This window comes from Cardiocondyla obscurior, linkage group LG03 (genome assembly GCF_019399895.1).
Source record: "Cardiocondyla obscurior isolate alpha-2009 linkage group LG03, Cobs3.1, whole genome shotgun sequence".
NCBI classification, from domain to species: Eukaryota; Metazoa; Arthropoda; class Insecta; order Hymenoptera; family Formicidae; genus Cardiocondyla; species Cardiocondyla obscurior.
The window spans coordinates 7,987,678-8,013,641 of record NC_091866.1 but is presented as its reverse complement, the minus strand read 5'-3'; the positions used below and the strand labels follow the sequence as shown (position 1 = coordinate 8,013,641).

The window sequence follows — 25,964 nt, the reverse complement described above, 5'->3', positions numbered from 1 at the left end:
TTGATTTCTTTTATTTTTTATTGAAAATTAGCTAGCGTTTGTCGAAATATTATACGTATGTACGTACATATCTCGTTACCCGCAGAGGATATCTTCGATGATTGAGCTACAAGGATCGCCGTCACTTCTCCCCAGATGTCGTTAGTAAAAAAAAAACCTCCCTTCTCGCCCTCCTACGTCGGCGGTTTATATCCAGCCGTTATCCTGCTTCCATCGTTCGCCTTGCGCCAGTTACGTGCAGTTGCGCTCGTTTCGTACCGTTTGCTGACGAGGTCTCTGAAATTCGTCGCGAAGCCGAGGGAAAATTCGTCTCTTTGGTCCGTGATTGACGAAGAGAGCCACGAGCTTGATGGAAGGAAACCCTTGGAAGAAGAAAAACTGGACGTCTTGACTCTCTGGACTCCTCCCTTCTCTCTCTCCCCCCGTGATCGTGTTCCGTTTACGGCGGACTGCAGGATAAGGAGAGGCTTGGCTTCCCCTGTGTTTGGTATCGACCGCATCTTCCGGGATCTTGATATCCGTCCAACCCCATCATCGAGACCGTCGTGTTACTCCGGCGGCACACCGGCAAGCTGAGAGAGGTAAGCGTATCAATCTCGTTTTCTTTAACCCCTCTCGCCACCTTTGCTCGATTCGGTCCACCCTCTGATATTCAATTCCAAGAACTCTGGGGCGACGCTTTTAAATACGAAAGAGGGATGGAAATAACTCTTGTTCGTTTCGCCGCATTTGACAACGGAAGAGAATTCAGTTCTTATTTGCGAAAGTAGTCTTTGATAATTAAATTTTTAATCAAAAAGAACTCTTTGATTAAGCAAATGTGAAAGATTAAGTATTTGAGAATAGCTACTTATTATTCTGTATTTGCTACCGTATTTTCTTAAATTTTTTTAGCAATAAGTTGCTGAATTTCGAGAGGCTTTGTGTCCATAATTGAGAATCAATATGATGGTTCGAGTGCTGTTGTTTTCATCGCGAGGACACAGCAAACTTGAAGATCTTCCTTCGTTGGAATAAACGTTTAGAAAAAGGATGTTTCATAAGGTGAGCGTCAACAATGCTATTTCCATGATATTGAAAAGTTTTCGTAAATTGCAGGATTAGTCTTAACTTTCTCTTTCACTAATATTCTCAGTATGTGGCCGAGCAAATTGCTTACAGATGCGTCTCCTGCGCTTTCTTTTCTTTTTTTTTTTTTTTTCTTTTTTTTACCTCGGAAAATAAAAAAACTTTTTCTTCGGATAGGCAAGGATCCGCAAGTGATACTGGTCTCAGCTTTAGACTATTTAACGCAGTTTATCTCGTTCAAATCTTGAAACGGTGCGAAGAAAAAGACTGAAAGTTACCCCGCCGTTTTTAATTCTATCCTCTCGCCACGTTACGGGAAATTAATCGTCTAACAATGCCGCTCGATCTCGTTATCTTTCAAACACATGGGTTGCGCAGGAATTCAACGAGAAAGCTAACAGCTTATTTATCACTCTGTGACTCTGTTCGCAAAAGCGATCAGGAGCCGTCAATTGGAAGGAAGGACTAATCAACGTTTAAAGTACGTGGCTGGAAGCTTCCTGAATGTGAATCTCGCTTCGTAACGCGACGAGAGAGAGAGAGCTCTTTGCGTTAGAGTAATCGTAGTAAAAGAAAAAAAAAAAAAAAACATCCAATAGGATGAAATTGTATCTTACTTTCGCGACCGTGCAAAGGAAACTTGGCGAGCGGTTGCTCGCGAAATAATCTAAAACGAGCCTGGAAGGAAATCGCGCGCGCTCACTGACGTTTTACGGCTGTTACGGCGATGCGTTCGCAAGCTTCCGCTCGTTTATTAATTCGCTAATTAGCGCGGGTCCATGTCTACATATGGCGTCGAAGATCTCTCGCGCGATAATTAGAGTTCGGTCAATTAACGCGCGGCCTTAAACTTTCACGCGGTCTCGAGGTACGGCCTCGACGACACGTGTACGGTAATTTAATGTTATTTAGTAGCCCCGCGTCTTTTTCGTTTATTATAGCGATTACGTAAAAACCAGGACTGGCGAGAAACCTTGAGATTTTCTCCTTTTTAATCCTTTCGTTACGTTACGAAGAATGATTTTTTTTTTTTTCTCTTCCATTTATGAATGTAGCAAAACTGAAGTAGGACGGTGCAACCAGCGGTGCAGGAGAGATTACATTATTATTAAAATCTATTTTAATTTCTGTGCAAAGATATAGACGGACGTTTGACATACTAATTGTTCGGAGATGCGAATGACGAGCACGCGGCGAATGCAAATGTGTAGGATAAGACTTGGTTCGCATAGAGGCGAACCTCGTGGAATGATTTTAGCAAACACGGACGATAAATATATCCACGTGGCATGGACCGCGAGGTAAAAAAGGAGAGAGATCTCAAGGGTCCCAAAAGAGAAAGAGAAAACAGAATGCGTCTAGCTTTTCTTTGCTTTCACAAGCAACGTTTTGACCATTTCTTTGACATGCTACGCGAACAACAGAACATTGTACCGGTGACTTACCGAGAATATCACCTTACATTAACGTTTTCTGCATTCCATAACGGTATATCGAACTTGTTTCATTTTCCGTACTTTTATTACCTACCGACAAAATGACGTAGCTTTCTATGGAAATTTCAGAAATTTACAGAAATTTAAATAAAAAAAAAAAAAAAAAAAAAAAAATGAATTGGTTGTTATTATGGAAGAGGCTTATCGTTTAGTCTAACTAAAAAAATAGTATTTTATTTTAAAGAAGCAAGCTCGCGGGGAAATTCAAAAAGATCAACTCATAGATTTATAGAATATTGAAATATTGTCAATCTGAAAAACGAGTTTCCGTAAATCGCTACTACAAACTAATCTCTTTCCGTGCCGCGATACTGAAGAATGCTGAGGATTACTGTCGTTCATAAATAGAATTATCTTCCCAGCAGTCGCTCCATGTGTGACCGCCGTCCATTTACTGAAATATCTTGTGGTAACTGCTGAATCCAACGCGCCCAGTTGCCGCAGTTACGTTGAGAGTGAACAAAGTACTGTTCTCTCAATTCCCAGACTTGGATTTAACACGAGAGAGTAACGATAAACGACTGCGTTTGGATTTTATCTTTAGAGAAAGTCGGTCTGTTTCCTACATTTTAAATTCTTTTTCAAATAAATTGAATTTTAATATCGATTAGTTTAACAAGCTTCATCTTGTTTTTAGGGGAGCTTATGCCATTGAAAAGAACTTGAATTCATTATTTGAATGGGTTGTAATCTTACCGTGATTTCTGGTAGAAATTTTCTAGCTACATATTTTTTGCATGGTCCCCAGGAATAGTTTATAACCGATATTCTATATATCGATTACCCTGAGGTCTTAAGAAGCCATTGGTATAACTTTCTTCTAAATATAAATCGACTCGTTGCTATTTCCTATATTTATTTTTTGAAGCATTAATAAGATTCGTCATGTCTAAGGGGTTAATTTATTACGATACTTGTTTCTTTCGAGTCGTTGATTTGAAAATAACTATACGAGATAAATGCTTTTAGTATGGTTATTGATGTAGAAATTATTGGAATGTTAGTAGTTGACAAGTCTGAAGAAAAAGCAACATGTGAAATAATAACTCTAGAATAGATAATTTCCTTTACAAAATAACCAATATATTTCTATAAAATAATGACATGGAAATTTTTACGCAAAGATATTTTTCTAAAGTAATAAATAAAAAAATATCACAAAGATAGGAAGTGTAATACTCGTAAAATTAATAACAAAATTTAAATAACTATTAATAGTTTGTACTTCTGAGATATCAATTTCGAGACGTAACCAGGTTTAACTTTGTTACACAAAAAACTTGCAATAAAATAAACGAAATTCACAATAGTTTGGTTGAGAGAGAGAGAGAGGAGAACTTTCGATGGAATGTGCAGCCAGTCGTTGATTTATTAATTTTGCTAGGAACGGACATTTCTAATAATATCTATAAAAAAAAAAAAAAAAAATTTGGTTACGTCATTTGAGCTTGATATCGGTGCTTAAAGTTTTCGCCACGGGACGACCGCGGGAGTTGACGATCAACGAAGAATCGCTGAAGCGTTTCGTTACGCATTGACCATCGCTTTGGATCTTCGTGATGATCTTCGTAACGGTTGGATGCCGCGTTTCCTCGTTGCGCTTCTTGTACTTCCTCTGACTCTTTTCCATTATATCATTCAAAATATTGTCCAGATACTCTTTGTTTAATATCCTGTGATCGTCTTTGCATTGTGATATCTTATTAACGATTTTCTCACGCGAATGCATCAAGTTTTGCACGTAGGCTTCTTTATTTCTTCGTCCTTCCTTCAGATTTGTTTCAGGACTCGAGTCGGAGACCACCTTCCCTCCGTCGCCCACAAATTTCACCTTTCCTTTAGAGGAATCCGATCCAAGAAGGACCAGTCCACCGTCGCCGGTGTATTCGATATCGCCCACGTTCTGATTCACGCACAGTCTGCAACCATCTCCTATCACGTGAACGCTGCCAGAATTTTTTGACAAAACGATCCAACAGCCATCTCCCATGATCTCTAGCGCACGGTGATTTGAGTGCATCTTAACGACAAGTCCGTCACCATGGAATCGCTTGATATCACTCTCGTTGGAAGACAGCTTAAAACGTCGCATAGAATTACTCTTGATTTTTCGTTCTTTCCTCTTCAGATCTAACTGCTCGACGTGGAAGATCGTCATTGGGGTGAGTTGTTGTGTCGCCTACCTTTCTTCGTTGATGAAAAAAAAAAAAAAAACTTTACTCGACAATTATCTGTTTCTCGGTAGTTTCCAATTAGTTTCCAATTAATCGACTTGTTGTGCACAAGTAACGTGCGTTATTAAAATTAATTCCGTCAGGCGAGTACCGAAAAAACAATTTGTTTCGAGAACGAGAAAGAGATCTTTGCGTTACAACGAGTGACGAGATACGACTCGGCCGGTTCCTACGTTGCGGCTGTATAATAACCAAGTCGATCTGCGAGGTGGTGGGAGCGCGTGACGACGGGTTCTTCACCGAACACAATCGGCCCCGTTTATCATCACGCCTCGGGGGACTTCCCGCGAGACCTTCCGCAGCAGCGAACACTCTGCGTTCATTGATACCAGAATCGTAACTAGGATTTACATCATCACCTATGACGAATTAGTATATCGGTATATTGACTTGGCACATTTATCTGTGTATCACATGGTAGATTACGTTGATAAATTTTCTCTATCTTTCTCAAGTTTTACGTTTCCTGTGTTTTATTACATCTATGGTATTATTGACAATTAATATCGAACATATCGTTTAATTGCCAGCGATTCACACGTGCGTCTCATTAATTAGAAAACTGTCTGAAATAATTTCCTCCGCATTAGGCATGTGTACCATTCGACTAATTCAATATGGCCTTGATTGGAATGGCATAACTCGATTTTGGAACGAAATAGCTCTATCGATTTCGTGCCGTACAAGCTAATAATTGTTCCTGTCTATATCTTCAGCTTATTCCTCTTCGTATTGGATACTTTTTTAGCCGTGAACTTGATTTTAGTTTTTGTAACACGATCAATTTGTATTCGATAATCAACTACAATCTATAACGAGCTTTATTTTAAATGTCAAAATTTTTAGTTACGTACGCACACATATGTGGTTTTGAAACGTGCGTACAAATTAAAATGTATTAATAATGTATTTAATTTGAAAATATGTTGGTTGCATTTAATTTTATTTATCGATCGATTCTTTTCTGTGATATTTTTCAGTGCTAAAATGACGAGAACAAAATGAATGATTTACCCAATACCGTCATGATGGAGATGATCTCATGCCCCGAGTCTGAAAACAATCTGAAAGTATCCTTGCCGATGAACGTGGAGCGGCAGGACTCGGGTGTGCCGGAGGATCTTGCTTCGCCTCTCAATGAGGAAGAGGATCCGGATCTCACTATGAACAGCGAATGCAACATTACCGTCATTCACATTACGGAATCGCAAAACAGCAAGGCCAACGACAAATCATTAACTGAGAATAAAGACGGCAGTGATAGCGGTGTTGAGGGTTGCGCAACGGAAATTCCAAGAGTAAGTTTTAGTAAAATGTTGCTGGTAAATATATTTTCTTAACTCTTTTACATGGTTGAAAACGTAAAAGCTATTAAAAATGTTAAGATACTAATAAAAAACAGATTTATAAATAGATACTTTAGGTCACATATTTGTCTTGCAGGTACGTAGTAGAAATAGCGTTGACTACACTAGTAGCTGCAACGGCTTGGACGAAGCTTCTTGCGATTCCAGCCTCGTTAGTTGCTGCTCGGTATACGAGGACGCATGCGGATCCACGTTGCCAGACGATGTGCGGTTGGGTGCTACTAATGGCGAAGGCACAAGCGAAGGTGGTAGCGAAAGCTCGTCCATCGCCGGTAGCGTATCGGTGCGAACAAGTCGTATGAATGTGAAGAGGTCTGCGACGGCGTCTAACGCGACTAAAAAGAAAACTACAAGCAATACCGAATCGCAGAAGAGTGCTCGCACGAAGCCGGCGAGCGTAGCTTTGAATGCGAACTTGGGTATGACGACACCGCGATCCAAGTCGCGAACAGCAACGCCTAGAAACATAATGAACAAGACTCAAAGTGCGAGCCGGGATCATCGACCGCGATCGAGAGAGAAACTAAGCGCTCGAGAATCGAGTTCTTCCCTTGTTGCCGACGTTATGAAAACACCTATTGGCGGTCGCGGAACGACGACGTATGGTAGTCGGTCCAACAGTGTAACATCCAGTTTAGTATCCACTCCTACCTCGGTCTCGAGAACGAGGACGAGGCCATTACCCGATTCGTTGCCATCCGCCCTGACTACGGAGATTAACAAGGATCTTGCGCAGCGTAACGCGAGAATCGCCAAGAACGACTCGTCGAAATCGAGGACCGCGTCTAACACACGAGGAACGCGCACGCCGGCGTCCACGCCGTCTGAGGAAACGAAAGCAAAGATACCGTCCTTGTCAACTTCTCGCGCTCTCTGTGCAAAAGGTACTGGTTTACGTGTTGAGAATAAAACTACTGGTCAAAGCAATAAGGCGCTTGATACATATGCGACCTTACCACGTAGAAACAGAAATAAATTGACGATCTCGAAAGCCGGAGAGAAAACGGATAAAACAACCAGAAGCCGATCTGGAAGTCGCGACGTTAGTCTTAGCAGAACTATTGAGAAGAAAAACATCATTGGCAGAGATTCGTCTTCCGTTCACAAAAGTCTGCCGCCGTACCCTAGACAAAGAATCGAGCCAAAAACTCGCATATATCACGAGACCAGCGCGCAGACCGGCTTGACCGGGCAGGATATTGAAAATGCAATGTCTGGACAGCCAAACGCTATCGCTGGACCTGAGGTTATTGAAAGACTGCACAAGAATTGCCAAACGGAAGATGCATGGAATGACGTACAAACTTTGCAGGATAACGTAAGACGCTTGAATGAAGAAAGCAACAGTGTGCGACAAGAAAATGAAAAATTGAAACTCGAGTTGGCTGAAACAAAGCGTCTTCTGGAAGAAGAACGAGCCGATCATGCGTTTGCACGTAAGGAACTAGATAGAAACGCGCAGCGTGTCCTGGCTATGCTAGGAACCCCGCAATCAGAACATGCAGGTAAAATTACAGAAATTTTTTAAATTAATTTTTTTTTTTTTTTTTTTTTTTTTTAATTTAACAAATTATAAAAACTTAAAAGTTTATCGATGAAATTGTTTTTCAGAACGTAACGACAGTTTTCTTGAGCTCGAATGTCATATACAATCTTCAGGACAAGTCGTTGCTAATCAGCAAGTTGAAATAGCTGATCTACAATCGCTCTGTCGCATGTTAAGCAGAGTAAGAATATCATATGTATAGTAATTTTAATAAAGTTATTTTTGTAATAAAATAATTTTATTGTAACATTTTTGTTGAAGGATTTGGATAAAAGTTTAGCCGCACAGAAAGCCTTGTTACAACAGCAACAAGAATTGGAAGCTGAATCAGCTGAGATGCAAGATTTTCTCCAAGAAGAAAAAGCCACCTTAGTAGATGCGCTCAAAGATGCCGAGTTGGAGGTATAACTTTTAAACTCGTTTATTTTTAAGTATGAATAACAAATGTACAATTGATTTCATACTTATCTCTTTCTCTCTCTCTCTCTCTTTTTTTTTTTTATATAGTTAAAGAAAAAGAATGAAGTTTTAACTAAAAAAGACACAGATTTAGAAAGACAAACGGAAGAGTGCAAGCATTTAGTTCGAATTAGCGAACAAAGAAGGTACGTATTTTATAAAAAATTATTTACCATATTTATAATAAAAATTATAAATTATATTTTAACAATTGATTTTTTACTACAATTTAGACAAGAAAATTTGTCAATGAGTTTAAAATTGAACGCTGTTGAACGGAGAAGTAGAGAACTTTTACTCACTCAAGGTGCCGCTATGTCTGGAGCAGCTGTAGCTCTTTCCGGACTTAGTACTAGATTGGAAGGATTAGTCGATCAACTAATTGCATCTTACAATATATCAGTAAAAGATCTTGAGGTACGTATAATACTTTTTTTTATATGCAGAACGTGACACTTATTAATTAATAGTTATTTTATACAAAAAAGGAAACATATTTTAATAAACGGACAATTAACGAACGATTACAATAGGTGGGAGATTAATGTTTTATTTTTCTGTTTATTTTTATTTTAAATTTAATAATTAAAATTTATCTTTTTTTTTTTTTTTTTTTTTTTTTTTTTTATTATTAGAGAATTTAAAAGTACTAAAATATTTTTCCCAAAAAGGATGTCATATATCATAATGAGGCGTATAGCAGAAGTAACAGTAGCATCGAGTCTAGTCCAGTTAGCTGTAAGCAGAGTTTAAAGGAACGCACCCCAAGCCCGAAAAGTGGGTCTTTCGTATCTGCGGTGATTAGCGCAATTCGAAACGCTGCGACTCATCCTTTCGCGACTAGAAACAACATTGATAAAAAATCTAATCTAGATTCGTCTAAACAAATTTACAAAGGTAATTAAATACGAATGGGGCGCTACGATAAGTATATTATATTTAAATCTGTTAAAAACACGATATTTCTTTTTTTAAGAATTAAGTATGGAATCGTCGACCGACTTGCTCGATTTTGAAACTGAGCCATGTCTGATGATGGAGAGCGTCTTGGAAGACGTACCTTTGCCAGATACATACTCGCACAATATGATATCGAGCAGTGATTCTCTTCGTAGAGCATTAAGTTTTCCCGAAACATCGGATGAACATGAACATAATATAAGGAAAACAAAGTACAGCGACGAGTGCACTAGTCTCACGAATCTCACTCAGGCAATTCTGCATCGCCGTAAGGTAAATCTGCAAAATAAACTTGTAACATGATATATAATATAATATAATCTAAATAATTATATTAAAACTTGTAGGTCGAAGACGAGGGTGACGATGACTACGATTCCGTGAGCGAATCAGATACTGGAACTAATGATGGTCCTGCGCCTTTGACAGATTATTGTCCATCTATAGATCTCGTTGATCAAGTTATCGAAGTGGACAATCTCGTTACCAAACTTCTAAAAGTACTACGAATCATACAGCTTGACAACGATACGTGTATACAGGAACTAAAAGAAGAAAAGTGAGTTTAACTTTCATCAAATTGTAGCGATTAAATTCTGATTATTAATTTAACGTCGTTATTTTCAGATCTAATTTGGAGATGAAATTAGAAGCTACTGTAACGGAATTGAACGAACTTCGCAAAATTATCGATAATCTTCATCAAACGCCAGAAGAAGTTCTGAATAACATGCCGGACCGACGACGTAGCGTTGTGGAGAATTGCCGGATTTTGCTCAAAGAGGTAATAGCCGGCGATGTCGGCGATACATTTTTATAGGGCGCTTCTTCCACGCTACTGCCATATCTCTAACATAGACTTTTGCGAAAGAGATGTCAAATGATGTAATTTCTCTATACGCAGGTAAGAAAGAATTAAAATATTTGACGAGGCCATACTTGCTAAATTAATAGCGGTTGGTCAAATAGACTGAAGATCTCGATACGATTTTCGCTTAATATTTTAAAATATTTTGGTTAATATGTAATATTTAACTCTATATATTCTTCTATTTATTACTATAAATTATTTTAATTCTTAACAATGCCAATTTTGCAAATCTGATCGTTGTACGGAAGAACATTAACAAACGTTTTAATATTATAAAAATGAGAGTCTTAAATTCAACGTAATTAAATTTCAAAGGAACAAACGGCATATAAAAAATGTTTAATTACATGTACTTGTTCTTCTATCGTGACTGCGTATTTTTGTGCGTTATAAAGTATTGAATTCATATTAAATATACTTAATATTGTAATATGCTATATGTCAAAATTGCAAAAAAAAATTAATCGATTCTAAATGAATACAAACTTGTTGCTTTTAAAACAATTTTACATAAAAAGGTATTTAAATAATAAATGATTTTAATTAAAATTACTATCAACTGAAAGCGCATCAATTAAACATGCAAAAGAATTAAACAAAAAAAAACAAAAAAAAAAAATAATAATAATTTTAATTAATTTTGCATTATATTTTTTTTAATTGATATCTATTAGAAGAATTTTATTCACGATAGAAGAAACTATGCATGATTGTAAAGCATGCTTTTACGAAATAAACAGGGTACATTAAAGATAATAATATTTAATGAAGAATACAACGGGTGCAAAGTACTATATTATAAAAGAAAAAGAAAAAATAATAATTTGATTGACATTTTATTACGCGTCTGATTTTGCAGCAATTACCATACGATTATTATGTGACGTGCAAAGAGATAGTAAAATATTTTATGACAAATGGTAAATATAATAATGCTTAAAAAGCTTTCTAATAGATAAAAAATGGTAAAATATTTATATGATTACTTGCGTGCGTGTGCATATGCATAATTTATTTCTCTTTTACATCTAAAAATGTATATACGTTAATATCTATAAGATTTATTTGTAATAAGTCTGGAAAGCTTGTTAGCTCAGTGAAATCAAAGTTGAGATTTATTATAAATGTTTAATCGAGGTTTCTTCTATCAAAGTGTACTCTACTTTAATTTTAGAAGCTTCAAGTACAGAAATCATTGTGATGCCGACACCAACACATATGTATTTTAATGTTTAATCATATTTTTATATTTAAGGAGATACACATATTACATATACATAACTTTACATAAAATTAAAGCAGATTATATCACGTAAGTGCACAATCGCGATTATTAATATAAAGAAATCGCGGTTAGGGTTTACGATTGTTCGATAAGCGAATAAACAGTACTTTTATCCAGTGACGCGAAAATCAAAATTAAATTATCTCTTAGTCGAACATTTAGCTGTTTAACATGTAAATACATATGTGGATACTGAAAGAGAATCGTTCGTTATACTATACGAATAAGGTGAATGAAATCGTGTGTGACTTGTACAACTTTATGTATTTCTAAAAACATTTTTTTAGGTTATGGAAAAATTATCTCGCTGCGTAGCGCTAATATCAAGCAGTTCCTTTATCGATACCATATAAATGCGTGGTACGACATCGATCATAAACGTTATATATTCTACGAGTCCTCATCCATCATGCCTGTAGATACAGATATCCTATTCCTATGGACAGAGTGATTCTTTTTAAAGACTTAATTTTCAATAGTCGTATGTTAGAAGTGTAGAACGCGTTATGTGGGGAAAAAAAAAAAAAAGAAAGAAAAGAAAACAAATACCATTTTCTTAATATATGCTGTAGGCGGAACGCTACGCGTATTGGAATTGTGAACATTAAGGAGTCGTTTTAATGCACACTCGTGCCTCGCACATGACGTATGCTATGTATCAAGGGCGCCAAGAAATTCGCCAACCGTACAGCTGGTTGTCTGGAACATAAGAAGATCGCATCGAAAAAGTGTATACTGTATTATTTTTATAATTAAAAAATTAAAAAACTACGCGTGATATCAATTGCAATAAGATTAATACAATTATAATTAATTTCAATAAAATTAATTATTAGGACAACGACGTGAAGTAGATGGACTTACTTGTGTATCGTCTTCGAGATTGGTAGATCGGTTTTATTGTGGATACTGTCGACGAAGGGCTTGTTCAATTCGCCGGCGACAGACTGAGTCGGCGGCGATGACGTACCCTGGTTGGAACTCGATGCGTTAGGCTCCGAAGGACCAGCACCAGCACCAGCCAGCAGCAATGCCTCAACCGGTGCGAATACAAACACGAGGCCGTCCACGTGGATGCGATAATTCTCAGTGCCGTTCTGCCTCTGATCGTAGTAATCGGTGGCATCGGAATACGTGGACGTCGGCGCGGCTGTGGTTATTATAGCTGTCTCCTGCGATATCGTCGAGGTAATCTCAGCAAACTCGGGCTTAATCTCAAACTCAGTCGGGCTGTCGGCGATGGGTAAACACCGAACGCTTGCGCCGAAGAACGCGACGAGTAGCACAGTCTTGAATACGCGCATGTTGATTGATAACATTGATCAGCGACTGTTTGAGTTGGCTTTCCACTCAACTGTAGCTCGTTAACTTCACTCTTGATCCTTCTATTTATCGGTTCTATTCGTCAGGTTCGTCGAGAACTCTTTGAGACAATTGTAAGCTCTAAATTATGACTGTACTGAATTTAGATTAAAGTCAACGACACTTTTTTTTGGTTCGAAAATACGATTGGACCGGGATCGCGAAATGCGATTAAGGCGAACGAAAGGATGCGGAACGTGTCCGGACAACACGGTGGATGCTCCAAGTGTGATGACCGGGCGATGTCTCATACCAGAGGACGATCCCGATCCCCACCTGGGCGATTCGAACTTGAGCCTTCCTTCGGTCGATTCTAGAAACGAATCCCCGGAAAAGTTCAAGAACCTCATCGTACTGACAGCAACCTGCTGCTAACGGCACATACATCTTGATATGCCATTAAATTCTTGTAATTTATGCCAAGAGATTGAAGGAAAGATTCGCTCAGACTTGATTAAATCTGAATTATATATATCTTTCTCATTCGGAATTTTACGAGAGAACTTTCATCAAAGACTATATTCAAAACTTATTTTTATTTAAAGAGGTAAGGAAAATAAGAAATTGCCGAGACAAAGATATCTCATTCTTTTATAATATTTAGTTTCTTAGTTATGAAATTAATATTGACAAAAGATACTTGTAACATCAGACGTTATAGGGTAATATAATCTTGTCATTTAATTATTTCCAGTCATGTAAAAATGAACAATTCTTTATTTTACAGCTGACTGCGTTTTTCTTCGTTTGGTCTCTTGGTAAAAAGAAGGAGAGAAACGTGATGGTACCGATAGCATTAACGATATTCAAGGATAAAAATACGATGGGACTAACTGCTCTTCAACAACATGTCAATCGCGCATTAAATCAAATGATAACCAGTTTTATTCAAAGAAAAAAGAAGAACGAGAAGAAGGAAGCGTTGATGCCAAAGACAGAGCGTAATAGTTGTCTCACGTAAGGCCGTAAATATATATACGCACGTATACGCACACGCAGGCAGGTCTACAGTCGCCAATCTTGGTAAAGGGCAACGTCCTATCGTGGCCGTTCGCGGTGAGTTCGTTTCCCCGATCTCGCAGCTTGGCGCCTATTACCGTAACCTTGCCCTTGCGCGCTCTCTCTCTCTCTCTCTCTTTTCCTCTTGCCCAGGTTTTTGCCTTCACGATGGAAACCGAATCGCCGCCGCCGGTCCTTGGAAAACGACCTTTGTTTCCAAAAAATCTCGAGGATGACGTTTTATGGGATTTTTAGGGTAAGGATTTAATTCCCAACACATGTTATTCATATATCGCGACGATAAGAAAAGAATAAGAAAGTAGAAACCACGAAAAATATAGAAGAAAAAAGCATCGAGATAATTTTCTTATACTTCTGATTTCTAAAAATTTTATTTGAAAGAAAAAGCAAAATTTCTAATGCTGTAATTAATTAAAAAAATTATATTTCTAATAAAATTTTCTTTGCAGGGTGCACTTATATTTAGATACATATTCACATTGCTATTGCTGCACAAGTATTTTATTGATAAAGTAGCTTAACAAATATATACTGTGTAAAGATTGATACGTGTACACTTTATATAAAACGATAATAATCTAGTATTCAGCGCGTTTTACCTGCTAAATTGATGAAATAATTCCTGTGTTATAAACCGTATTTGTTCTTCTCGTTTTATCTCGTATGACTCTTCCACTAATGAACAAAGAGAAATTATTCTCAATCAGTAAATATATTAATAATTAAAAAATTAATGCTAAATAGAAAATAGAAAAATATTTCCCACGACAAGTAATCGCACGATAATAATTAGTATATTTTTTTTATATTTAAGAATTACAGTCACGGAAGCTCAAAGCTAAAGAAGAGAACCGACCGATTCGTCAAATTGACAGATGCCGGATGCGTCGCGATGCCTTCCCGGACCACAGTTCTCGACCCCGTCGCCTAGCAGTATCAGCTCCTGCTTCTCTTTAGGGACTCCAGAAGACACATCGTTCTTGTCGCCGTTTGACAAAGGCGGCTCCTCTTCCTCCCTTCGAGGCAGTTGCCTTTTCAACGACGTTCCCGGTCTTTCCGGTTCGCTGTTAGGATTCCAAACGTTACCAATAACATTTCGAGCCCGGCTGCCGGTTCTCTTTTTAGGTCCGAGGGTCTTTCTTGTGTTTAACAAGTATCCTGGAACAGTCGGCACTTGACGACTTTTCGGGAATTCAAAACTTTTGACATTTCTCGCGACTCTCCCGTCGCCGATAGAAATCGACTGCTGACCCAAGGCACTCGATATTACCGCGTCTCCTCCTTCTGCCTTTCGCACCGGGCTTTCCTTGTTTGAGTGATTCTCACTGATCTGTACAATTTCCAAAGAGTAAGGTTCCTCTTGGCGATTTACCTTACCAGATTTGATTAGCGCTTGTTCCTTTGATCGGGATATCGCTTCAAGAGCTCCCAGTGCCAGATCGCCTAGGTGGTCGTTGCTAGTAGGAATAGCAAAGACAAAGAGGAAATTCTCTAGCTGAGCCTGCAGGTTGAACTCGCCATCCTGCCGTTGATCGTATTTAGCTGGTGCAGGACGAACCTCAACGAACGTGATGATTGTCGTGACGAGAAAAAATAGTATTAGGGCCATTTTAGTGATGCGTACGTTTCGATGCACGTGTCTGTCGTAGGGCGTGAAAGAGAAATAGGAGGCTACGACGTCGTTCGACCTCGCGGTACAATGCTCTTCGGGCAACACGAGCGAAACGAGTGAGGTTCTTTCCACAACTGCGATGATCGTGCGAGTAGCGGTCCTGCCATACTTATAGGACCGTTGCACGAACCGGTACACGGAATCTGTATGATAGGGGGATCCATCTCGCCACAGAATTATTATAAGACGTGTTGATTCACGTGGGAATAATACCGATAGCTTAATATTGACGCTGTTACTAGTAGAGTCGATTTCAACAGTGCTAATTACGATTTGCGAACAATATTTATTGAAGCGTGATTAAAAGGAGTCAAGAATTGAACAAGGAACAAATTACAAACTTAGCGAAATGTGTATGGTATATATACATATATATATATATATATATATATATATATATATATATATATATATATATATATATATATACACACATACATATATTTATACGTGTTCTCACTTGAATGTTTTCACTAACACATAGTATTTTTCAGGAAAAAATTTCGTGATTTGCCGTACAGGACTACTGAGTAAAAAGAAGCGCACCAAGTACTTGGAGATCATCGTGCTACGTAAAGTACCAAATGTGGGGTCCGTTTGATTATGCGAAGGCGTAACCTGGATGCGTATATGGCACATCTTTAGAGAACATTAATATCTGAGTTTACTCCTAGGTTTCTTTTGCTCAGATTCGTTCAGTTAAATTAGTTAAAGGATAACTGATCGAGATGGTACGTCTGTTCGCATTATTATATTTACGGCAACAAGCGAGTCAACCACGGTCGACTCGCTCGTCGACAACGGCCATCGCCATTTGGAACGTATCCCGATCTACAGCGCTTTTGTGATCGTAGGAAGGGAACGGATTTTACCGTCGAAGGAGCTGTTGCGGCGCCATCCTCCTCTACGCCCGGCTGACTACTCTTATCATTATCAACTACATTCGGCGTTGAGCTTACAACACTATTCGACGGATCAGCGTTTGATGTCTCTTGATCCTTAAGTGACGTATCGCTCGCGGTACTATTCGACAAATCGGCGTGGATTCCTTCGTCCTTTGATATCGTCGTCGCGCTCGGATGAGGACTTGTTACGTCGACGACAGATGTTGAAGTTTGCAACTCAAGTGGCTCCTGCAGGATATCATTTTTCTCCGTAGTGATCCCCGTCGTGGAACTGGTGGTAGGTCTAACGCCTGGCTTGACGGTAAAGTCGGCGTAATCATAGAAGTAATCATAGTCCTGCGAAGACAATACGACGATGTCAACGATGACCATTATCGACATTTATCAGGAGTACTTAAAATTATTTATTTATTCAGTGTAAAACGTATAAAGATAAATAACATAAAATATCTGAATATCTAAAATAAAACTTTGTAAATTACTGGTTTGTTATAAAAATTTTAAAAGCAGAGAAAAAAAAAAACGTGAAAAAAAAAAAGACAAACAGCTTGATTTGAATAAAGACAAGGGAAAGAGAAGTCTAAAAAGATCTCACATTTTTCTAAGCAAAAGACTTTACCGTGTAATCATCCAGGAGTTCGGAACTGAGAAACGCGACCACCTGAATGTCGCTCAGCTCGATCTGCACGTTCAGGTCACCAGTTTGCCGTTGATCGTAGACCGATTTAGTCGGCGCAGAGGGCATCGCAACGATGGTACGACAGATCGCGATAACGAGGAGGCCGCGTAGAGCGAACATGACGATCACGGTGCGGCTTCGACGTGGCGAGAACTGAAAAATGGATAGGATGGCCCCGACCTGATCGTAGCTTACGGCGGAAATCTACCAACGTTCGAAGGAGCGACCGGCTCGTGATTCGGTATACAAAACCGGTATGCGCACCGTCGTCTCGCCCCGGCGTGGACACCTTTGCCTCTCGTATTCCCGCGTCTCTCTGTCACCTCGGCGCGCGATTCCGCGCCGAGTACGATGCCCGGTCGTTGCCCTCTCGCGCATCTACGCGGTCTACCTTGACAGTCGGCCTTCGGAACACGCATAACATCGCGTTTATACACGCAATCGAATCGCGCTCCGTTTATATTTTTGTACGTACTTGAATCGTCGCATAGTGCTTGCACGTATGTACTTCCGCTGCGTTGATCGCCTCTTGGACGGTGCCAAAAGGACGATCCACAACGCGAGCGACGATGGTCTTCTGCTGTAGTAATCCGAGGACGACGATTTTCTGTACGATGATCATGCAAAGCATGATCCCCGTCTTCAGTAAATCGTCGTATCCATCGTCGTACAGTAGGTTCAGAGCAAGGAATATCAGCAGCAATTTCTGCTACCGATCTTCCCACCTGCTACTGTCCGACAATTCGTCCTCGAATTTTTGAGCACAAGATTGGAGCCATTTCGTTACTACTATAATTCACTGTTACAATAATCACTTCGCATCCGCTTCGCTTCGCAAAACCACGAAAAGTGACAAACAATCGTAGCACGTTTAACAATTAAAAATCGCGAAGCAGCACACACACAAATCCAAGAAACAGTTGAGCGAATTTGTGTGAGTACTTCTTTAGTTTTTCTCAAGACAGTACCGTCAGTATTATTACATGGCCATTTTAATATATAAATTATTAATTTTACTTTAAATTGATGATAAATCATCTTAAATCTTAATACATTAAATACAAAAATAAAATGTAACAAAATAAATTTTATGTTAAACATTTTAAAATTATTTTAATTTTAATTTTAATTTTAGTTTAAGTAAATAGAAAACATATTTTCTTTCAAAATATGTCATTACTAAATGACTTTTACTTCATTACATTTAAACGCTATGTCGGCGCGCGGTGCACGTGAATATATTATTGTTCGCGGTGTATACGGAAAGAACAGACAGCACGTGGTGTATGCGGAAAGAACAGACGAAACGCTAGCGTTCGAACAGCATATATGTCTGTCCTTAACGCTCGCATCTAAACAAACGCGTGCGAGCGAGAGCGATATTATTAAACCTGTACTAGAGTAAAAATTATGGGCGATCCACACCACTTTACCCTGCTTTCCAATATGAAAACACTGATTGGCCACATTATATTATTATATAAATGTCGTTGCTTCGATGTGATGATTAGGAAGTCGGGACAACGATGTGACATGCATATTGGCATGATTCGTTTTAGTTTTGAATAACGGTTTCACGATGCGCCATGCGATGAAGTTTGGTGTCCCATTGCCTCGTAAAATGATTCGGAATCGTGCCGATTGACCGTCAGCATCATGTATACGATATCGTAGAAAAATAAAAAAAAATAATTTGTAATTACAGTAATAATTAGCCTCAGTGGAGGAATTTAAATGAATGCTAATTGTACCGGATATATGTATGTAAATGAACGTGTTGGGAAATAATGAGCGCAATCCTTGGCTGAAGTAACGACGATGAGTACACAAGTGTTTTTTGCAAGAGTATAAAAAAATCTCGGTCATTCTATGAGGTATTTTGGTCCCACGTCTCTTTTTGTATTAATCCAAACATGTTTTCGATCGTGTACAACCTGTGGCCAATGGTAGAGGATATTATAGGTAAAAATGCTGTGTTAACGTAATTTTGAGCACATACGTGGCTATTATAAGTTCATAATGCTGACTTAACAATTATATTGCCTCTACCATAATACTTAAAAGGATTTATTTGTGAAAGTGCATGCAAAGATATGAGGCTGTTATGACGAGTAGATATTCATTTTTATTTATAAGTTTTTGATCATAAGAATGCCCTTTGACTGAAACATGTAACATAGTTGTTTAAAAATATATTTTATTTTCAGTTCAGTACATTGACTTGGACTTTACATTGTGGCTGACATGGCTCCTAATGCCACTACTTATAACATTTCTACTCCCGCTTGTAATTGCGCTGCTGCTGTACTTAACTGCTTTAATGTTGTACATCTACAAATTGCACAGGTTTGAAAGGAATACAATGTATCCATTAAAAACATGTGTATATCAAAATGTAATGTTATTTATTAACATCAACTGTAACAGATGTCTGATGCCATCAGTTATTGTAATAAAATAATTTGAGAGTGATGAATGCATACTTGTTCATACATTGGCTTTTAATGCAATTTTAATTTGTAAAGAATTTTTTTATTGACAAAATTATGTCTAAAATAGTTTTTAAATGTTATCAAGAGGCATGGTAGTGCCTCGCACAAAGTACAGGCCCAGTGCATTACTGTGCCTCTTATTACGCGAGTATATATATATATATATATACATAAAAATTTTTTTTTTTTTTTTTTTTTCAGGGTTAGATTAAGGAATGCCTACGGTACTGCATGGCGAGAAACAGCTCTTCATATGGCTGCAGCTGCCTGGGATGCACACGGTTGGATTTGGCATGGTATGTTGCAATGTAATAATCAATAAATTTCACTGGATATTTAAATTAATTTAATGAATTTTTGGTTACATGATTTGTGTATGTGTTTATTAAAATATAAATAACGTATGGTTCTTTAACAGGATATGAAATTGTGGGCTTAGAGAATATTCCACAGGACAAACCAGTATTATTTATATATTATCATGGAGCTATTCCGGTTGATGTGTATTATTTTGCATCCAAGATATTTCTATATAATTCAAAATTAATCCGTCTGGTAGTAGATCGATTTCTCTTTAAGATTCCTGGTTGGTCTATATTCGCTGACGTTTTGAAAATTATACCTGGTACAGTGCAAACGTGTTCCACTATTTTGCGAGAGGGAAATATGCTCGCTATTTCTCCGGGTGGCGTGTATGAAGCTCAATTCGGAGATTCCTATTACGAACTTATGTGGAAGAAAAGACTGGGTTTTGCAAAGGTTGCTCTCGACGCAAAAGTGGTGAGTTTTTTTTTTTTTAATTTACACTTTATTTGATTTCATTTCTATTGTAATTGTTGTTTTTCGTTAGAGTATAGTTCCTTTCTTTACGAAAAATCTCAGAGAAGCATTTAGAACAGTGAGTTGGGGAAGAAGAATATGGTTGAAAATATACGCCAAGACAAAACTTCCTCTTATACCGATTTATGGTGGTTTTCCAGTAAAACTGGTAACATATATAGGTAAACCTATTCCATATGACGAGAATCTTACGCCTGAAGAGTTGAAAATAAAGGTAAACGATTCTGAAAGAATGTAAAACATATATGTATTTTTTAATTAATATTCGAAAATATTTTAACATACTTTCAGGTTGCTGATAGTCTTAGAGATTTAATAACAAAACATCAAAAAGTACCTGGTAATATTACGCGAGCTTTGGTGGAAAGAATACGTAACACAGAGAAAGATAATGATTAACGATAACTTGTTTTAACGTACTCAATTAATAAGATTATGATTAATAAAATGCAATACTTTTAGCAATTTTAATGTAATTGGTTAGACTCTCTTTTTAGACAATAGTATTAAAAAGAAAAAGAGTATAATAAAAGTATTCGGTAAAATTCGTTAAAAAATGTCATTATTTATATAATGTATATATGTTTCTGTTAATATTATATAAATGTTTATATTTATTTTACATTTGTACTTAAATACATGATTATTGCAAAAAAAAATGTTAATTTATATTTTCAATAATATTTCTTCGTGAAACAAGGGAATGTGAATACATGAAAATGTGTTATATATCTATATATATCGTGTAACATTACATTTAAAAAGTTTATACACTATTTATAGTGTTGATAATTTATACATTTGATACATTTAAATTAACATTATACACAATAATTGAGTGCACGACTTAAAAGATTAACATCACAGTTTTTTTTTTTTTTATTGTACATATATGGTAATCACTAGGTTATTAAATACCAAAGTTTTCATAAATATTAAAAAACAAAGGATACCCATAAAACTATTATCATGAGATTAAAAAGAAATACAAAATAAAAGTATTGAAAGTATATCTTTTGATTATTTTTACCTTTTGCTAGGATTTTAACACGAATCGAAAACGTAATACTTTTCATATTGTAAATAAAAAAATCCCTGATGTTAAATTTGATGATATAATTTCTGAATTTTTAATTTTGATATTTTAATCAAAATTAATATTACTCAGTCCAATTTCCATACGTTTTAATAAACGTCCTGAAAAAAAAAATTAAATATTACAATATCGATATTATAATATAAATATAGGAGAAAATATATTATGACATTAAATTTAGAAAGCTTACTTAATTATATTAGGTAACTCCTTATATCTACAAATGTACTTGTGTCCAAGTCCATAGGCTGAATCGATTTTTATTATTTGGATACGATTAGTATTATTTCCGAAGCTGTCCAATGCCGCTTGATAAAGCTAAAATATAAAAATGCTCGTTAATGTTAATTAATGACAATTTATATCCTCATAAAAAGTTTAGAAATAGAATAATAACATACTTTTTCTGCCAAATGAATTGGAATTACGCCATCGTCTTCAGCATGTAGTATCATAATAGGGCAATCTATCTTACCAATATGCTTATCAGATTCGAATCGTAAATTATTTTTATAAAATGGTTCAACAGCCATCCAATGGAACCATGGTAAGTGCTTGAACATCTGCATCAAAGCAGATAAAAATTTATATACGTTTATTAGAAATAAAAGTATGATACCTCCCCCCCCCCCACACAACACACACAGGTATATTTAAAAAGATAATTAAAGCATACCTGTGCAAACGGATGTTCCGTTAGTTCATCTTGTATATTATTGAACGGTGCTTCCAAAAATAATCCCGCTGGTTGAATATTTTCAGCAGCTAACAGAGCTAGTACGTGTGTGGAGACTCTGTCATATAAATAAAATTACATAGTTAATTAAGGAAATTATTTTTAATTTAAAATATAATTCAAAACCAATTTACCCAGTCCCTAAAGAGTGACCCCATACGAATACTGGAGCTGAACCATTAACTTTTTTCATTACCCATTCGAAAACATATTTACTATCCACAACTACACCCTCCTCGGAAAGCTCAACTACATCACTATCGCCGTAACCTGAATTGATAAAAAAACTTGAATAAAATTTCTTTTTAAACGTAAAACAGGATTATTACATTAATTGTTTCAAAATGTAAAATATAAATGTTAGATACTCACTTCTGTAATCAAAGCATATAACATGAAAATCCAGATCTTGAAAAAGCTTGTAAAGCTCAAGTCTATGCGAACTTGCTCTATTGCCGCTGTTTCCATGCATGTACAAGAATACAGGCTGCTTAGCGTTACTTAAAACTGCTTCATAAGCTTCATCTGTTGTAGGAATGGAGTTATTTAATAAAGATCGTGGTAATATCTGCCTGTAAAGAGAATATCACTTAATATAATATTATATATAAAACAGTCTTTATGTACGATTTATGCTAATCACTTACCATGCACCTATCTTAACTTGTTGATCAGTTTGCAAGTAAAAATTTCTAGCGCCTTCTAATCCAACCAATTCTGGATTGGAAAAGTTTATTTTAAGCGGCCATTGTACTAAAATCAATTTAAAAATTTTTACGAGTTACTGAGGCTATTAAATTATAATCTTTTCCATTACTTATACACTAATTAATTACTTACCAAAGTTTAAAAAAAGTATCTTTTTTTGAAAAGTATAAGAATAATGAAAAATTACAGGCAGAAGTCCAAATATAATAAGGTACACCATTATAGATATCTTCATAGTCCATGTTAGGCATCTATAATATAGTATTTATACATGAATATAAATGCGCGTATAAGCAACAGTAAATATATGGATAATTAATAATTTAATAAAGTTTTCATCTGTCATTATTCGTGCAATTAATTATGATATTAAATTAAAATTGATAAAATATATCTATAAAAAAAATCTTTAAGTGTATGAGTTGTATTCAAAATAAAGTGACGCATACATTCCATAATTCTAAGATAAAGCTGAATTGGCTTACAACATTAAACACGTATCGCAAGCTATTAACGACAGATAAAAATACATACATTTCGATTTTCGATAAGAAATTATCTTTAGCGTAAATGTTATAACTATTAGCATTAGTGGTTAACTAAAAAAAAAATTTTGCATAAGCCCAAATTAAAATAAAAAGAAATTAAACATAATTTTAAATTGTTGAATAGTAAAATGTACGTGAAAAGACTTATTGATAATTATTAATTACGTTTTATTACTGTTCAACGATTTAAAATCATGTTTCAAACATTAATCTTTTTTATTTCAACTTGTACGTAACGTTTTGTAGTTAACTGTTCAGTTGTAACATTTTTTTTTTACACTAAAACTCGCATATTTTTTACAAACTATAAAATTAATTTTTTATAAGCAGAAAAATGTGTTGTAATGTTACTTAAGCAGTTTGCGCATGCAATAAAAAAAGCTTGAAAAAATTATAAAACAAAGAAACAGTAGCAATAGATACAAAAATTAAGTAGTTGCAATAGCTAAAAAAAAAAAAAATACTTTAATATACATATTTAGATAAAATCTACTCGAATATAAAAAAACTAAAGTTTTAAAAACGTGATATATTTATATTATACCTTATTATGTTCATAGCAGTCACGGAATTTTATATTTTTTCACGAATTTTTAATTCATAAGATACACTTATGACACAAAATATTATCTTATCTCTTGATGACGACATAGAATATAAATTTCCTCTAATTTATGCAATTATTTGTTGATATTATATCGTTACACTTATATAATTATACACTTAAAAATTACATAGAAAAACAAAATTTATAGTTTTTAAATCTTACACATACTTCGTCTTATTTATCGTATAAAATTTAATGGCTTTTTCTTTTCTTTCACTTTTTTTCACTCAGTTTTATTTTATTTGTACACATAAATTTTTTTTAACGACAGAGATTGCTATTAATTACGTAAGTTTATAGCTTTTTATTAAACCACATTCTGTACTAATACGTAAATCACATTTATCAGTTATAAGATACTTGAACGAAATTGTGAAGCGCAACAAAGCTAGATTTAAATTGAACTATGTATCTAAATTATTTTCATATTTCTTAATTTGAGTAGAACAAAAATGCTATGCAACTTTTTTCCATGTTATTCTTTCTTCGATAAGTCATTTACTTTTACGCGTTTGCAACAGCTGACAATGCATTTATCTACAAAAACATCCAAAGTCCTTTTCTTCCTTTTAAAGCAGAGGAATTTCCAAGACTGAAGTTCTTTCCTCAATAGGGAGAAACGACTAACTGTGATGAAAGATTGGCATTTCCTTGAGTTAACTTGTGACAATCAACTTCTATATTACTTGTTTGTTGTGGCCGGCAAAAACGATTGCGGAATCTATTACATCTTATCGCAATAAGCTGACACATTGAGAAGTCGAGTTGACAGACATTTTTTTCCAACAAAGGAGCCACATTTATGGTATATCACTTTGCTTAAATAAGCTTGCAAGCTACATTACGATGCACAGTTACAACAAACAAAAAGAATACAAAAATACTTTGACAGATACAATGAAACCACTTACATTCCCATGTACCAAATCTCAAGGATGATAATTGGTACTATTGCCACTAATGGTAGATACAGCGACATCGTGACTGTTAGTGATTACTGTTTCTCTACAGTGCTTTCTCGTGGCACGTCCCTTCTTCGAGCAAACTTAATTCCACAAACTTGTCATAAGAGATTGTTTCATTGTTAATTGTGTTAAATAATGTTTGGATGTAAGGCAATAAAAATAATTAGACAAAAATACGATACCTAAATTATCTTTGCAATAAAAAAATTGTTACACTTTACATATGACATTTATGTATAATAGATATAATCGTTATATGTGAATTAACTTCCCAATTGAATTAGATTTTTTTTATTATTTATATATGCAGGCATCTTATCTCTTTTTACTAGAATTAAAAAAAAAAAAAAAACAACTTACTTTTCTGTATAAATACCTTTGTTTCCACTAGATATGATTTTTTACATAATACTTTCAAAGTGTTAAGGCCACTAAGGTCTACGATTAGTATAGATCAGTATGTAGATTAGCGACTATAGCTTCCGACAAAACGCAACTGCGAAAGATACATTGTAAACCAGAGTGGTAAAAAGTTACGTGGTGCCTATCGATTAAAGGGACCCCCCGATCAATCCCCGGAAAAAAGAATCGGCTCGTTCGGGGAAAAGAACATCGGTGCATGCAGTTTTAATGGTGACGTGGGGGGGAGTGTACCTTCTCACGAAACGCTTCTTCGGTAGCCAATACACCATTATTACGGCGGGACGATACGGAGCGTTATCGAGGCGCGGCCTTTGTCGCGCTGCGAGTTCGACAGGTGTCCGTGCAACGGGCTATTCATAGAGCCGACCGTTGCGCGAGCTTACGTCACGACGTCCGAAAGCACCGGGCCGACGCATTAACCTCAGTTTCGTCACGCCGTCGTGAAAATATCCCGATGGTCGATCAAAGTATTTTTAATCGCGCGCCAGGTTTTCGAACCTAACAACTAATAATAACCCCGAGAACACGACACCGACTGACGTCTCGGCGGCACGTCGCGGCACCGTCGATCGTTGAGGTTCACCTAAAGTGAAAGTGGAGTGAGGTTGGCCGATGGTCGATCGGA

General features: G+C 36.3%; 7 protein-coding genes and 1 long non-coding RNA gene across 15 annotated transcripts; 3 read left to right on the top strand and 5 right to left on the bottom strand.

The window, feature by feature from the left end:
- Nucleotides 1-190: 190 nt before the first annotated feature.
- Corn (microtubule-binding protein cornetto) lies at nucleotides 191-12,057 on the top strand. Of its 2 annotated transcripts, XM_070675138.1 has the most exons (12): nucleotides 191-581; nucleotides 895-1,044; nucleotides 5,779-6,096; nucleotides 6,242-7,670; nucleotides 7,777-7,892; nucleotides 7,973-8,113; nucleotides 8,219-8,316; nucleotides 8,404-8,587; nucleotides 8,842-9,067; nucleotides 9,147-9,403; nucleotides 9,478-9,689; nucleotides 9,758-12,057. In XM_070675138.1, exons 3-12 carry the CDS (start codon nucleotides 5,800-5,802, stop codon nucleotides 9,948-9,950), a joined length of 3,153 nt encoding a protein of 1,050 aa, XP_070531239.1. In that variant the 5' UTR covers nucleotides 191-581; nucleotides 895-1,044; nucleotides 5,779-5,799; the 3' UTR covers nucleotides 9,951-12,057. The 2 variants fall into 2 exon arrangements, with proteins under 2 accessions (XP_070531239.1, XP_070531240.1); XM_070675139.1 differs by lacking the exons at nucleotides 191-581; nucleotides 895-1,044 and adding an exon at nucleotides 4,607-4,726.
- On the bottom strand, nucleotides 3,976-4,958 carry LOC139113769 (uncharacterized). The gene has a single exon (XM_070675176.1). The coding sequence runs from the start codon at nucleotides 4,720-4,722 to the stop codon at nucleotides 4,003-4,005; it is 720 nt and encodes a 239-aa protein (XP_070531277.1). The 5' UTR covers nucleotides 4,723-4,958; the 3' UTR covers nucleotides 3,976-4,002.
- On the bottom strand, nucleotides 11,532-13,024 carry LOC139113771 (uncharacterized). 2 transcript variants are annotated; one of them, XR_011547764.1, is made up of 3 exons: nucleotides 12,151-13,024; nucleotides 11,836-11,985; nucleotides 11,532-11,722 (listed from the first exon to the last, which is right to left on the bottom strand). XR_011547764.1 is itself a non-coding variant. In XM_070675178.1 (2 exons), exons 1-2 carry the CDS (start codon nucleotides 12,603-12,605, stop codon nucleotides 11,904-11,906), a joined length of 537 nt encoding a protein of 178 aa, XP_070531279.1. In that variant the 5' UTR covers nucleotides 12,606-13,024; the 3' UTR covers nucleotides 11,532-11,903. The 2 variants fall into 2 exon arrangements, 1 of the variants encoding a protein (XP_070531279.1); XM_070675178.1 differs by having other exon boundaries at nucleotides 11,532-11,985.
- Nucleotides 13,025-14,166: 1,142 nt separating this feature from the next.
- LOC139113768 (uncharacterized) lies at nucleotides 14,167-15,277 on the bottom strand. Its single transcript, XM_070675175.1, has 2 exons — nucleotides 14,525-15,277; nucleotides 14,167-14,343 (listed from the first exon to the last, which is right to left on the bottom strand). The coding sequence occupies exons 1-2, from the start codon at nucleotides 15,275-15,277 to the stop codon at nucleotides 14,323-14,325; spliced, it is 774 nt and encodes a 257-aa protein (XP_070531276.1). The 3' UTR covers nucleotides 14,167-14,322.
- Nucleotides 15,278-15,930: 653 nt separating this feature from the next.
- Nucleotides 15,931-16,823, top strand: LOC139113776 (uncharacterized). Its single transcript, XR_011547765.1, has 2 exons — nucleotides 15,931-16,071; nucleotides 16,195-16,823. It is a non-coding gene; the product is annotated as an uncharacterized lncRNA (long non-coding RNA).
- On the bottom strand, nucleotides 16,080-17,336 carry LOC139113775 (uncharacterized). The gene is made up of 2 exons (XM_070675183.1): nucleotides 16,865-17,336; nucleotides 16,080-16,581 (listed from the first exon to the last, which is right to left on the bottom strand). The coding sequence occupies exons 1-2, from the start codon at nucleotides 17,042-17,044 to the stop codon at nucleotides 16,096-16,098; spliced, it is 666 nt and encodes a 221-aa protein (XP_070531284.1). The 5' UTR covers nucleotides 17,045-17,336; the 3' UTR covers nucleotides 16,080-16,095.
- Nucleotides 17,337-18,405: 1,069 nt separating this feature from the next.
- Nucleotides 18,406-20,992, top strand: LOC139113766 (DGAT1/2-independent enzyme synthesizing storage lipids). Of its 2 annotated transcripts, none has more exons than XM_070675172.1 (6): nucleotides 18,406-18,886; nucleotides 19,132-19,270; nucleotides 19,618-19,712; nucleotides 19,835-20,196; nucleotides 20,267-20,470; nucleotides 20,548-20,991. In XM_070675172.1, the coding sequence occupies exons 1-6, from the start codon at nucleotides 18,838-18,840 to the stop codon at nucleotides 20,653-20,655; spliced, it is 957 nt and encodes a 318-aa protein (XP_070531273.1). In that variant the 5' UTR covers nucleotides 18,406-18,837; the 3' UTR covers nucleotides 20,656-20,991. The 2 variants fall into 2 exon arrangements, with proteins under 2 accessions (XP_070531273.1, XP_070531274.1); XM_070675173.1 differs by lacking the exon at nucleotides 18,406-18,886 and adding an exon at nucleotides 18,909-19,035 and having other exon boundaries at nucleotides 20,548-20,992.
- LOC139113763 (lysophosphatidylserine lipase ABHD12) lies at nucleotides 20,977-25,747 on the bottom strand. Of its 5 annotated transcripts, none has more exons than XM_070675162.1 (10): nucleotides 25,571-25,710; nucleotides 24,863-24,996; nucleotides 22,929-23,047; nucleotides 22,736-22,841; nucleotides 22,461-22,660; nucleotides 22,223-22,358; nucleotides 22,029-22,146; nucleotides 21,754-21,915; nucleotides 21,543-21,670; nucleotides 20,977-21,453 (listed from the first exon to the last, which is right to left on the bottom strand). In XM_070675162.1, the coding sequence occupies exons 2-10, from the start codon at nucleotides 24,928-24,930 to the stop codon at nucleotides 21,417-21,419; spliced, it is 1,074 nt and encodes a 357-aa protein (XP_070531263.1). In that variant the 5' UTR covers nucleotides 24,931-24,996; nucleotides 25,571-25,710; the 3' UTR covers nucleotides 20,977-21,416. The 5 variants fall into 5 exon arrangements, with proteins under 5 accessions (XP_070531263.1, XP_070531262.1, XP_070531264.1 ...); XM_070675161.1 differs by having other exon boundaries at nucleotides 24,863-25,010; nucleotides 25,571-25,698; XM_070675163.1 differs by lacking the exon at nucleotides 24,863-24,996 and having other exon boundaries at nucleotides 25,571-25,747.
- Nucleotides 25,748-25,964: the final 217 nt, after the last annotated feature.

Bases quoted from the DNA above. Each gene is read 5' to 3' on its own strand.
- LOC139113769 (XM_070675176.1), bottom strand. From the start codon at position 4,722: ATGACGATCTTCCACGTCGAGCAGTTAGATCTGAAGAGGAAAGAACGA.
- Corn (XM_070675138.1), top strand. From the start codon at position 5,800: ATGAATGATTTACCCAATACCGTCATGATGGAGATGATCTCATGCCCC. The intron at 7,671-7,776 runs GTAAAATTACAG...ATTGTTTTTCAG, and splicing joins CCCGCAATCAGAACATGCAG to AACGTAACGACAGTTTTCTT. The intron at 9,068-9,146 runs GTAATTAAATAC...TCTTTTTTTAAG, and splicing joins GTCTAAACAAATTTACAAAG to AATTAAGTATGGAATCGTCG.
- LOC139113771 (XM_070675178.1), bottom strand. From the start codon at position 12,605: ATGTTATCAATCAACATGCGCGTATTCAAGACTGTGCTACTCGTCGCG. The intron at 11,986-12,150 runs GTAAGTCCATCT...CTTATGTTCCAG, and splicing joins ATCTCGAAGACGATACACAA to ACAACCAGCTGTACGGTTGG.
- LOC139113768 (XM_070675175.1), bottom strand. From the start codon at position 15,277: ATGGCCCTAATACTATTTTTTCTCGTCACGACAATCATCACGTTCGTT. The intron at 14,344-14,524 runs GTCGGTTCTCTT...TTTGTTCATTAG, and splicing joins TCTGTCAATTTGACGAATCG to TGGAAGAGTCATACGAGATA.
- LOC139113775 (XM_070675183.1), bottom strand. From the start codon at position 17,044: ATGTTCGCTCTACGCGGCCTCCTCGTTATCGCGATCTGTCGTACCATC. The intron at 16,582-16,864 runs GTAAAGTCTTTT...TTGTCTTCGCAG, and splicing joins AACTCCTGGATGATTACACG to GACTATGATTACTTCTATGA.
- LOC139113766 (XM_070675172.1), top strand. From the start codon at position 18,838: ATGTTTTCGATCGTGTACAACCTGTGGCCAATGGTAGAGGATATTATA. The intron at 20,197-20,266 runs GTGAGTTTTTTT...GTTTTTCGTTAG, and splicing joins TTGCTCTCGACGCAAAAGTG to AGTATAGTTCCTTTCTTTAC. The intron at 20,471-20,547 runs GTAAACGATTCT...ACATACTTTCAG, and splicing joins CTGAAGAGTTGAAAATAAAG to GTTGCTGATAGTCTTAGAGA.
- LOC139113763 (XM_070675162.1), bottom strand. From the start codon at position 24,930: ATGTCGCTGTATCTACCATTAGTGGCAATAGTACCAATTATCATCCTT. The intron at 22,661-22,735 runs GTAAGTGATTAG...TTCTCTTTACAG, and splicing joins CAAGTTAAGATAGGTGCATG to GCAGATATTACCACGATCTT. The intron at 21,454-21,542 runs GTAAGCTTTCTA...TTTTTTTTTCAG, and splicing joins GAGTTACCTAATATAATTAA to GACGTTTATTAAAACGTATG.